At 35.1% G+C, this 13,358-nt stretch overlaps 1 protein-coding gene across 1 annotated transcript in view; it reads right to left on the reverse strand.

Annotated features, from left to right (window-relative positions):
* NBEA (neurobeachin) overlaps positions 1–13,358 on the reverse strand; it is a gene marked incomplete at both ends in the record, with an annotated part of 159,812 nt that overhangs the window by 123,144 nt on the left and 23,310 nt on the right. The window contains 3 exons of the mRNA XM_010283206.1: positions 511–679; positions 1,462–1,614; positions 4,030–4,138. Of these exons, the coding sequence (XP_010281508.1) occupies positions 511–679; positions 1,462–1,614; positions 4,030–4,138 (431 nt within the window). The remainder of the gene's footprint in view (positions 1–510; positions 680–1,461; positions 1,615–4,029; positions 4,139–13,358) is intronic.

Below are 13,358 nucleotides of genomic sequence, written 5' to 3' on the forward strand. Positions count from 1 at the left end.
AGCAAAGTTAAGTCAATCCCTATTTTATAAAGGCAGAGAAAAAATCTTAATAAACCGCAACAACTGGAAATACAGCTTCAGAGATCTCAGCAGTGAGAACTAGAAGTTTCCACTCTGTTTTCAAGGTCACTTAACACTACCAATCATTGAAAGCCCACAAAGCTTTCCTTGGTATATGAAATACACTTAGCATTTCCTCTTTGTTACACAAGAAGAAAAATCAGTGATTTTAACATGTTTCCTAAAGTATGCCCACATAAGAATACGCTATGTGAGTGAAGACCACAGTTGGAATCTTCTGGGAATACATATAAACGTAAGGAATTATCATCAGAGGTGTATAATACACCTAAAGTACTTGTATAGTCCTTCTACTGTTGACCACCAGCACCGATTATTGCCATTTACTTACCTCCTTGTCTACAGATCCAAGGAGCTTTCACATATTTACATCATAAACCTTCCTATACAAGAAATGTTTGTATTTTCTTTCTTGTGCATTGTACTTACCTAATCCTTTAGGAGTAATGCCACTGCTATCAGCAGGATTAACCACCCAGTAGTAGTATTTCAGAGTGTGCATTAACTGCAGTACTGTTCCTACTCTGCGGATAGTGTTATAGATCGTAGCTGTTCCAATGAATTCAGCTGACAAATAGGTATACAAAGACAGCTGCACCTGAAGAATGGAATAGTTATCCATGTAAATATAATTTCTGTACTAGTAACCTTAACCTGTAGTTTTTTTAGGATTTACTTTGGTTATGAGATAAAAACCTAAAAAATAATTCCAAATTTAGGTAGGACAGGGGCTGTACTGACACCTGGAATGACCTTCAGAGGTCCCTTCCAAACTAAATTTTCTATGCTTCTATGATTTAAGACATGATAAAGGTACTGGTTTGTTTTCTATTCTGGCTTTTTAAACTAAAAGCATGTATTTTTCAGATTTTAGGACCATGTCACTTTTCATTTTGGTCCACATTCCTCAACTGTGATTATTTAGGAAACCAACTAATTCATCATTACCAGAGATGAATGATAACTTTTAATAATTTTTATCAAACCAAAATACATAATTTAAATTAAAATGAAAGTTTATGTGAATGTGTAACAACAGATATCTCACCTTTTGCTTACAATTAAAAATACATGCTTTTATGCTTAATCTTTAGGAAAACAATCTAATCCAACCACTGAAAAAGGGATGCGATTTCTAGAAACAGTCTTTTAATAGTATAAGCCAGAACCTTAGGCAAGAATGTAACTTCTTTTATGAACTTATAAAAGACAATGGAGAATATAGTTAAACAGGGTATAGATTTCATGATCTAAAAAATCTTTGCTATTACCATGTTTTAAAATAAAAAAAATTAAAACACTAAATACCATGGTATAAAAGAATACTAGTATTTCACTTCATTGTCGGAGAATTGTAACATCATTCAAGTGTACAATTACCTTTGCAGGGGTATGTATCCAGATAGCAGGATTAAAAAGGATGTGATCACATAATTGCTTCAGTAGAGGTGCTCCATGAGACAATCCATCCAAATATTTTGCAAATGACAAAAATTGTTCCAGAACTGCTCTGGTTATATGAACTCTAGATGACTGGGGAAAAATAATCAGAAAGAAAAAGATAAAGAAAAACCTTCTTCATTAATATACTTAGAGCAGAAATATGAAGTGATATTTTTACCAGGCTCATTTTTACTAAATACATGCAACCTCATATGTTTTTATGTCATTGAATATGAAAGGAAAGTAAGAAAAAAAATTAACAGCAACTTATACTTTCTAATAATATTCACAGTTTTTCTAATGGATACATTTAACAGGTTAAAAACATTCATTAATAACTGAGGTAAAATCCTTTTCTGTTGTTGTTGTTTCGTTGGTTTTTTTTAATTAAAATCCAGTCAGGATTCTACATTTTACAGCACAGTACCTTCAGAACTCCATCTGAAGTCCTTAACTCTTCTTCAATTAATTATGTGTCTTACTGAAATAGGGTGTCACAGTATGTAAACACATATTACTGGTAGAGTTGCTTTTGTTTCTTAAACTTAAGTAGGTATTTGAAGGAGTTGGGTTCAAGGTTTCCTCAAATTTCAAGAAAGTCCTTCAGTTTCACAGCACGTGCTACAAAGTCACTCTTGAGACCGGCCCCTATGCACTAACGTGGCATGCAGACTTTGAGAAACTTCTTTACATACTAAGTTAACAAAAAGAACTAATAAGAAAAAACACTAAACATCCTTCCCCTTGCCTTCTCTACAAAATGTTCCAATTACTTTTAATACTGTAAGTACAGTCTGAGAATAGGCAGATCTGTTATTTTTGGAAGTGAAGTCCATTTGTCAGTAACACAAGTTCAGCCTGGATGCTGAGCTTCCTTTGGCTTGTACCTCACAATTCACAATAAACAGTCTGCAACTAATAAGAACAAAACTGTTATTTTGAAGTTCAAGTCAGGGAGAAAAAAAGCTTTCTGTCCTCTGAAGTATTTGATCTCATGCAAATGAACAACAGATAATCTACAAATAATAAATTTGAGCCTGGCTAGGAAACAAAAGCATTTTTTCCTGCCATGTGTGCCAACTGAATACAAGCATATACTGAAAAAATAAAATACATCCTTTTGAAAAACTGCAGCTAGGAAGAATATAGCATAAAAATATCCCCATAAAACAGCATATGCTGTAAGAATTATGTTGTGACAGAAATCAATCAAAATGCTTTAAATATTCACATACCCTGAGTTTAATGATAGTAGCAGGTGTTAATTAGAATAGTATGCCAACTTTTATTCTTTTTTAATTTAATGTACAACATTCTAAATTGATGTATTCAATGTGTGTGAGCCATAGTGCTCTATTCAAGAGAAAGGGACTCCATGAGAGCTAAGAGCTTTGTAAATTCATTCTGGTTATGTCATGAGAAAACCCACCATTGGAAAAAAAAAAACACCTCAGACTAGTTCTTCGACATTCTAAAACACACTTGCTTAGTTCAGAGAACAAAGCATAGAAAATAATCTGCTTTTAGGTATTACTTCAGTGAAGGTGAAGTCTTTACTGTAAGAATGTATTTCCCTAGCTGAAAATAACATAGAGAGCAGAAAGAGAGAAATTATTAATCATTCTTCTTCAAAGTTCAGTACATTTTTAAAGGTAAGATTATCGTTATTTAATTTCAGCATCGGACAACACAAACCTCTGGTCACAACTTCTTCTCAAATGATTGTTATACTGACCACACGCTAATGAAAAATACAGCAGCAGACATTCAGGAATGTCAGAGCCATGAGATTCAATTGTAAGAGTATTACTATCTTAGTACAGCTGACAGTACTTTGTTTTCAGATTATTAAATCACAGTAACAGGGTTTTGTCAGGGCTTTAGGCCAGGAAGCAGGTAATGTTCCTCAGATGAGCATCTGAACTAAATCTCAGTTTTGTGGTAACTGCTCATCATGTCTGAAAAAAAGCAAGTAAAGGAAGTGCCCCTTGCAACTGTTTCTTTCAGAAATGAAATTATTTTACAGTTTTTCTTCAAAGCAGTTCTTCAAATCTTCTTCAATGATTTCAGAACTGAGCCACAGAAGATTAACTTGATTTTTATTAACATACACAAAAAAAGAAATTTAAACCTAAATTATGACACATCTGTGATATGCTTGTACAAACTGGGAACAAGAGAATTTTCCTAAACAAGAGTTTGGGGGACAGAGTGGAGAAACACAAATGAAAATACATTAAAGTGATTCACAAACAGATCTAAAGTAAAAGCATAAATTAGACAAACAGGATCAACTCCAGGAAATTGATTCTTTGAATATTAGCATATAAAAGGATAAGGAAGGTGGAACGATTCCTGCAGACGACTTACAAGTATTACAAGTAAACAATGTCTTCTATCACAAAAATATTTTTGTTCCACCAGTCCTTTGAACAAAGTGATTGAAAATATCACAACGGCAGTAGAAATACTAAGAACAAAGATAAAAACCCCCTCCAAACATACCTTTTCAAGGAGGTAGCCAATGACTAGAAAGCCTTTTCCACCAAGCATTTGTTCTTGCATGGCAACTGAACTCTTAAGAAGCTCAACCAAGAAAGCCAATAGGGTAGCACTGCATGTAAAGAACAAGCATTTTTTCAGATTACAAATGTAGAAAAATCCATCTGTTACGTACTCAATATTCACCAGCTATTAAGTGAACAGAAACAGCCTTAAGGCGGTGAACAATTCCTTGAAAGAAAATCTTACTTTTTCTGTTGACAAATTTCTCGAGTGATTGTTCACATGTTACAATGGTAGGAGTGGGAGCTCACATTCAAACAGAAGTGCAAAGTCATTTTTTCAGCTCTCCTGATTTGACCAGGACTATCCCAGGTTTTAAATACCCAGTCCTGCAGCCTGCAGTTCTAGCCAAAGGTTTTGCAGTTGGAAGAGGCAGGAGATGAGGAGTTGGATCCAGCTGACAGTGCTAGAACGATGCAGGCAGGGGCTGTCTCAACCATTTTACCATCCAGACTAACTATGCTAAACAGCAAAATTTTCAGCCACGTGGTATATCATCGTTCCACACTTTCAGTCCCTAGAGTCACTACTACCCCAGAAATGAGGCATAAAATGGCTGAACATGCACGTGGGCAGTGATGCCCACCACAAACCACACTGGAACAGCAGCAGGGTGGAGAGCTTCCTTCACACTTTCTCCAGACCAAACGTGAGAATAATATCTAGGCCTGAGCAAATAAGGGTTGAGAATCACTTTCATCCAGTTAGGAAAGCACAGAGAGACTCCAGAGGCCACAAGGGAATCACCCAGCAGCCCAGCCCAGCCGTATCTGTAAGTGGGGTGTTCAGAAAGCACAGGGAGGGGAAAAAGTGTTCAGAAAAGGTTACAGTTTAGAAACAGAAAAGGTATGAAAGGCTTCAGGGGACAGATGGCAAGAAAGTGAAACTATGTTATGAAAACCAACAGTGGAAACGTAAGACAGATCAATGCACCACGGGGAAAAAATCACAGTCGACCCTTGGGTGGTGAGAGGGAAACACAAATGCACTCATCTGTTGCTGAAAAACCCAGAGGAAAGGGAGAAAGAAAAAAAATAACATTTATGACAGACAGAAAATATTTAAAATGATTTATCAATATCTCCAAAAGGTAAATGATGCATATACAGTGCATAAAGTCATTATTCCTTTTCTAAAATTAAAATAGGTATAACAGTTCCTAGCTGTACAGACAAATATCTGCAACTGTGAAAGTTCTCTCACGGGTGGTGGGCACAGACAAGACTGAAAACTGTGGCTTTTCTAGCTATGAAAAAATGAATTAAAGGACATATCCAATCTGCATTTTATAAATTTCAACTTTATTTTCAGTATCTAGTCAGCTAAAGGTTCACTTGCTCTCCAGATATAATCTTTTACTTTGAATTGAGATTGGCTAATACATGCCAGCACCTAAAAACACTCAGTGTGCTGAGGAAAACGAGATTTATTCTATTTGGTGAGCAAGGCTCCCATGCGAAAAGTACACAGGATAGGCTAAGTACATGCTGTGAACATGAAATAGTGCCTTGTCTTGCTTCATTTTTGAATGGTCACAATAATCAGTCTAAAATCACATACAGAATGCTCCACAGTGTCAGCAGTAAAAGAACACAGATATCCATTTACAATACTCCAAAGCTTTTATCAAAACAGCCTATCAATCTGTCACATCAATTTCAAATGAGGTTATATGCATCAATTTTTTCTTACCCCAACTGAAAGTTTCTATTGTATTTGTCATCTAAAATAAGATACTTATCATTTTTACTACATGACAATCCATAAGAAGCTCATATGAAGGACTGACAATTTATATTTAGAATTTTTTTTTTTAAATTGAATAGGTCAAAGAAAATTCCATGTAGATGGTGCTTACTATCATCCTTTATGAGTAACCTTATGACTTAGTAGGACAATGCATTATGCATATAGTTAAAAAAACGTACATCTTTGCAGGATTAGGACCTAAATTACAATAATAAATACTATTAATATTATATTGAAAAGTTAAAAAATATTCTTAAAAGGGATTTAAAAGATTGTTGTATCTTGAACATGGCACCAGACTTAAGTTTAAAAGGTTCTACTTCCACTTGTATAAGTGATTTATCAAAAGCCCTTTTCTTTGTACTGCAGTTTATTTTGTCCATTCTATGAACTTCGATGTAAACTCATGGGCTGGAGTTATCTCATATTAATCCAATCTCTACGCAATTGTTAGAAATTGTGATAGGGCTCTGAATACAAATTATAAGACACTCTGACACTGTAACAATGAAGATTCTTCTCTCTTCAATTACACATAAAACACGCCGGTCAACTCAGAAATAATCAGTGGCCAGTTAATATTTAACCATGTGACAGAGAGAGAAGCATACAAGCTGGTTCTATGTCAGAAAGACTGAATCAACAAAGTTTATTAATTCAGATGCAGATAGAACCCAAATATAATTTTTTAGATATTGTCCATGCAGGGTATGGCTGAACTGATTCATCCTGCCTGCCCACATTAGCTCTGCAAAGAGCTACCTTAGCTGTCACTGCACGTGATGCCGATGCTTCTAGTTCCAGGAAAATGTGTTATTTCAGCCAATACTTTGTGAATGAGCCATGCTTTTTCCCAAGTCCAAAATGGCTTTTAACATCTATCAAACCAGACACACAAAGACGCCACAAGCCAGCTCTGCAGAGTCAGCTCAGGTCTGCAAGCAGTAACTCCAGTTTCTAATCCTTCTGCATTATCCAAGATTGCCTCCATAAATAATTGAGTTCACTATAGTATACAGTAATTCAAATATTGGGATAGCACATGTGATTGCATCAATACACTTTACACTTTCAAGCACATAAAAATTTCCAAGTACAAGAAAAATCAGCAGTTAAGGAGAACCACCTGGCAGTCACGGAGAGGCACAATGAAGTTTAAGGTGAATACCATATAGGACCACAGTACTGATGAAAATTAGCACCAAAATTAAATGTAACTAGCAGTTTGTCCACAACATTATGCAGGAAATAAAGTAATTAAAAGATCTGTAATATTTTAACTGACAGAAGAACTGTAAAATCAAAATGGAAGTGTTTTTAAGTTCTCGCTGCACATACAGTACTGAAGGTATTACTACCTGAAGATGATCAGAGACGGGCAGAAAACGGCTTACATGCTTAGTCTGATCTTTTTTCCCAGAGATCTTGCTTACACTTGTTTCAGGTGAAACTCCTTTTTTGGAGGAGGAAGGAGGGAATGAAATTGCACTAAATAACAGCTGTTGCATGAAACAGTTTTTACATGTTATGTTATCTATCTCCTATACTTTATGATAGAGAGCATTCAATCTGCCTGAAAACACCCAACAGTTAACAATTCTGAGATATGCTCTCCCAAACTCTTCAAAATTTCTCTTTCCCCACATGTTCAGACTGACGTCAAGCAAACATTTAAGCATGTGTGTGTGTGTATATATATCTCTAAAAATAAAAATCCATATTGACAAGGATCTTTTGTCCTCAATATTGCATTCTAAGAATTTAGTCTTCTAGAGAACTGACTGCCTAATTTAGAGGATTGAATCTGGAACTTGTAACATATTTCTAAGGATAGTCAATTTATGTAGTCATCTTGGCAGCTGAAAATAAATTAAACCTGATAATGTGAAATATAAAAACTTTCTCAGCAGAACCAGGTTGCCAAAATTATGCTTTTAAAGAGGTAGCTGTTGACACAGGGTAAATAATATTGATTAGAAGACTGTCTGCTAAGATGAACAATTTTTCAAACAGAATTTAACAAACTTACCAGTAACTAAAATGCATCGGACTGCTGCAGGGCTCACATTAAACTTGCAAAATTCTGTGCACTGCCATACAAAATTTCTCTCCATTCTTGCCTAGTTTCAACTCCCCTAGATACAAAGGCAAATATAAAGGATACTTCAGCCCATTCCTACATCTCCTCTATAGCACGCCCTGCTTAGAACAGATAAGTTTGTCTGCAGTGCAGCTAAGATACAGATAGATACACAATGAAAGTATATACGTCAACCAACACTAAATCAGACAGAATTATGATTTCTACGGCAAATATAAATAATTTCAGGATGAATTTTTCCCAGCAGTTTTCCATTATTAAGAAGTAGAAAAAAATCCTTGCAGACAAAAACATGAAGATGCTGTATTTCCAATGGTTATGATACTGCTTATTCTATAATTAGTATATTGTAGAGACAGTAAGTCTCTGGAATGCTGTTTTGTAAAAAACTGATTAATTACATTGTTACAGCATTGCCTGATTTTCCCCTCAAACATACATGTCCTTTGTGAAGACTTAAAAAAGTTTTTTGACAAATAAAACAGAAGCACAGAATTGGTGTTCACAGCATACACTGTCTGACTGGAAGATGTTCGTAAGGATGCTTTCATGTTTGTACGTATTTATTGCAGTTGTGAAGTCCCTACTTTATAATTCAGACAGTTATTCTAATCATAGAATCATAGTAGAGTTTGGGTTGGAAGGGACCTTTAAAGGTCATCTAGTCCAACCCCCCAGCAATGAGCAGGGACATCTTTAACTTGATGAATTTTATGACATGCACCGTGAAGTTACAAATATCTCCTAGCTTATTTTATTCATCTAAATATATAGATATAACATAAATAACTATTATGTTTCAGTAGTTCATCATTATCTTTCAACAACACAATGTTTCAGCATCACAATCTTCAGTCAACAGTCATGCAATGTTGCTCCTTAAATAAAAAATATATATATATAAAAAAAAAATACTACAGATATTCTCAAAAACAACAGCTTCTGTAAATAAGTCTTCAAAATTCAAAAATATGACACTTCCTTCTTCATGTAAAATTACACACATAAGTAAATATTTCATTTTCACTGCCTATTGATATCTATTGAGTTTTAAAGAACCTTTTCATATTACACATAAAAGAAGCTCACAGCAGAAATGCCAAGGTTACAAAGCCTTTATGCTATGAGAATCACTGTACAACAAAGAGCTGCCTCTGTCAAATTCTAAACTGACTGGTAGTTCCCACTAAGTGAACAATTATTACTGTTCTGTGGAGCTAAAATACAGGACAATTTAGTTAAACTATTCTCATGAAATGAGTTTCAATGACTTCACTTAAAAAGGAATCATCCTATTAGGGACTTCAGCCATATATTCAAATAAACTCAGATGACAAAGGCTTTGGAGGACTAAATAAAACCCTAGAAGTCAGGAACTTGCACCACTGGGATGAAAGTAAAATTTGCCTTGGCTTTTTTTTGCTGTTTTATATATTTATTTAGTTAGTTAGGTAGTTATAAATCACTACATAGATCAAATTCTCTAGTCTTCTCTTTCCCATGATAATCTTCTCTGAAAAATTTACCTTAATTACTTGAAGTTTCATCTTGGATTGTGTATTACAAAATTATCTGGATTGTGCTTTACAAAAGGCACCTTCAATTAAAATAGGCATGTAGCTATAAAGATCTCAGTATGTTGATTAATAACAGATGATGTAACTTGAAGAGGCTGTGTAAAAGAGAATGATGCAGGTATTTGTTCTGTCTGATTATCTTTGGGAAGATTCCTTTATAAACTAATTCCATTTGTATTTCCAGCTTCTCCAGAATAAGACAAAAGGATTCTATGATTAGCTCCATCACAGGCTGTTAATATGATAACTTTTGAAAACTAAACTTAGCATAAACAGATAAAGTGGTATTAAGGAAAATCATATACTAACAGTTAATATTTTTTATTCTAAACAAAAAAAAAAATCCTAAGGTATTTGCCCCTTCACTTTACTTCAAAATACAATACTGGCTGTATTGAGATAATAATACTATTACTATTACTATTATTCTTCATCTGCTGGTTGCCCATTACATCTCATTGTTAGCAAACAGTTTTCAATGTGTTTGGCTGATTCATTAAGTAATCTGTTACTTCATCAGAATATTTACTAAATGTATCATAATATGGACTTAGAAACCTTCAGGGAGAAGCATTAGCAATATATTAGCAATGTATTTTGATGCACAGAAGATGCGAGATGATCTCCACTTCCTTACTTCATTCCTTCAGAAAGAAAATCAAAGCACAAAGGGTAAGTATGAATTTCAGAAACTGTTTTGACTGCATTTGTAATACGGTTGGGAATATAAAAAGGGATTTTCATCAAGGTATATTCACTGTTAAAGCATGAAATCAAACACCTGTGCATGCTTTAATGCAGTCAATTGCTCTGCTGCTACGTTACTAATTACTCATTCATTCATTTATGAATTCATTCATTCATTCATTCATTCACTCACTCACTCACTCACACATTTATGCCATGATGGCCACTAAAGCCTGTGTGCTGCAAAGCCAAGAAGGGTTACCCTCACCAGGCTGGAGGTTAAATAAACTCAGAGCAGAAGAGATGCAGACAGATGGTGAGCACGGAGAGGGAGCTCCCATGAACTACAGCTACAGCAGCTCTCTAAAGTGCTTCCTTAGCTTCCAGTTTAACTACCTTTTTTCTTTCTGTAAGCTTCTTGGAGAGAAAGAGGAAACTTCTTTTCTCTTTTCCACTTCTTTCTCTCATAACATAATGTGGACAATAAGATTACTACACGTTTCATCCAAACTGATGCCACTAAACATGGTTCGGATGAATAGGTGTTGCGTGGGAGAACTAGAAAGGCAAGTCATTACACACCTCTGCTGATGGGCATAACAATTTGGGATACAGACTCCAGTCATAAATTAGCCACCCTTAATAATACCTGGATCTTTGGGAGTGTGCGGAGGTACCACAGTTTGGGAGTTTACAGAGGATTCTACCGCATGATACAGTGACTTTGTTTTCATTATAAGCCATCATCCAGGCAGTCTGATTTGGCAAGTCACGTTGCTGCTGTCACAGTTTGGGAAGATTCAGCCTTTTTCCTTTTGAAACGCACGAGGAGAGGGTTATCAGGACCACTCTGCAAATTCTAAATTATAGACTGCCGGCCACGATGGACTGGGACCTTGACTCCCCATCAGAAGCACAAAGGTAAATGCAATAACCTCACAAAGGATGACTTTTGTACCCACTCTCAAGCTGACTCTCAGCTGTTACAAAAGAAAAAATTCTTGAAAGACAGTTGGAGAGGACAGGTTAGGCAGGTATGATACTACTTGGCATTCATCTTATTTGCTACCACAATCTTAAATTAAACTAATCACATTATTAAGAATTATTGGAAACTCACAGATTTTTTGCATTAAGCTAATAAACACATCAAGACATCAAATTGTATTTCCTATCAAGCTGTGCTATTTCCTATCTGTGCAAACTGATAGGAAAAATGCCTATTTCCAATCAAACTATTAATCTATCAAAAAGTAGATGCAGCAACACAACTAGTCACAGACAGGAACTCAAAAAGTCATCATCTGAATATAAAAAAAACCTAAAAAAAAAGAGGTCAAGATACTAACTGATCAAAGCAAAACACACAAAACATTTACAGGAAAAGATGAAGAAAATGAGTTGAAATATTATTGTTGCCCACCTCACCAATGTTTCCATTTCACTGACTTACAACAGGTGGGCAATATACACTGTAGCAGGGCTACCTATATTAGTAAAAATAATGTCAGTGATAAAACTGACTGAAAAGATGCCTATGTTTACTTTGCTACAAATTTTAGGTGAGTCTATATATGACCTTTAAGAAAGATAAGGTGCGCCTAGGCACTGCATTTATTTAGTATGATAACCAGTAGAAGTAGTTTTAATTTATAGTATAGTGTATGCAATCTAGCAAATCCAGTTAGTAACTTCTAGTGTAAGTATGTAAAAGAATTCCTGGAATTATTTCATCTATTTAAGCAAACAGCTACAGCTTTCAAATATTTTTTCAACATGGTACAGTCCAAAGCAACAATCTCATCTGAATTAAGACTTGTTATTTATTCTGTGATGGAATTGGGCCAGTGCCGAAGATTGCACACCCAACACCTTGTCAGAATCAGCCTGTATGTCAGTGCTCAGCAGACCCAAAAGAATGCAAAAGCATAGGCGAGGGACCACAAGTGAACAAAGCAAGTCCTTCCTATCATATTACCCATACAGTATAATCAAAGGTAACAACAGCAGCATAACAGAAAAAAACACTCTATATTTCTTTTTATTAAACACCTTATTGACCTAAACTGCTAAATTTTCTATTCTAACCAGAGTACTGAAAAGCAGAATGAAAAGCAGCAGTCTTGGCATTCAAGTTGAGGGTCCACTCTCCTGAATAGCAGGTGCATCACTTAATCTAAGAAAACATACTTAAGATATGAACTCAGTTTCCATTCTTTTAATTTCAGTGTATGAGAGCATAAGAATCTATATAGTGCTTCAAAAGCAGAATTGTAGGTTATTTCAATACTTGGTCTAATGGAAGATGTAGATAAGGCACACAAGGATATACACATGACAGGAATAAAGAACATTTACAAAGAATGCCATTAAACCACAAAGTTTCTATATTCATATTTCCCTGCTTTATATTTTAGATTTTTATTTACAATGAATCTCTTAATTTAAAAAGATTAAAATTATAAGTGGATACGACGATTAAAAAGCAAGGTGTTCCCTTATAGTCCTGTTAACAAACTCCTTCTAATGTTAAAAAAAATCAAATTAAAGAAATAATTGAGAACCTTGAACTTATTAAACAGATTTTGATATGTGCAGGAGAGAAGGAGGTGAGAAGGATTCAGAAAAGTAGTCTGGAAACCTAGGACACGGACACTGGAGTATCAAGCTATTCATACTTCCCTCCTACCATGAACACATTAAGACATAAGGCAGAACAACTACTCAAGGGACAACTTCTGAGTCCTCTCAGTTGGCCACCAGAAAGAAAGAAATTCTACAGCCATAGTAAGCCTTTACAAACATAATGGTCTACTATCATCCAGCATCATCTGGACCTTCGGTTTTTGGCAAAGCAGCATAAAGATTATCTGCTTATAAAAATACATAGACTGTAATGACTGAACGCCAACTACTTTTCAGAAAGTGGTGCAGCTCTCTGTTGCTGTTGTAGACACATTTTCATAGGTAAGATGGGTATAAACAAGTATCAGATATAGTTAAACAACTGCATTTTGGAAAGGAACAAATAAAGAGAGAATAGTCTATAAAACAAGCAGAAAGAAGGAAAAGCCTCAGTAAGTATATTTGTTCCCTTATTCTACTCCACAGACGAATCTTAAACATAGCCCTGTATCTCATGTTTAGCCCCCTTT

The sequence above is a fragment of the Phaethon lepturus genome, unplaced genomic scaffold, assembly GCF_000687285.1.
Source record: "Phaethon lepturus isolate BGI_N335 unplaced genomic scaffold, ASM68728v1 scaffold4233, whole genome shotgun sequence".
In the NCBI taxonomy this organism is placed as follows: domain Eukaryota; kingdom Metazoa; phylum Chordata; class Aves; order Phaethontiformes; family Phaethontidae; genus Phaethon; species Phaethon lepturus.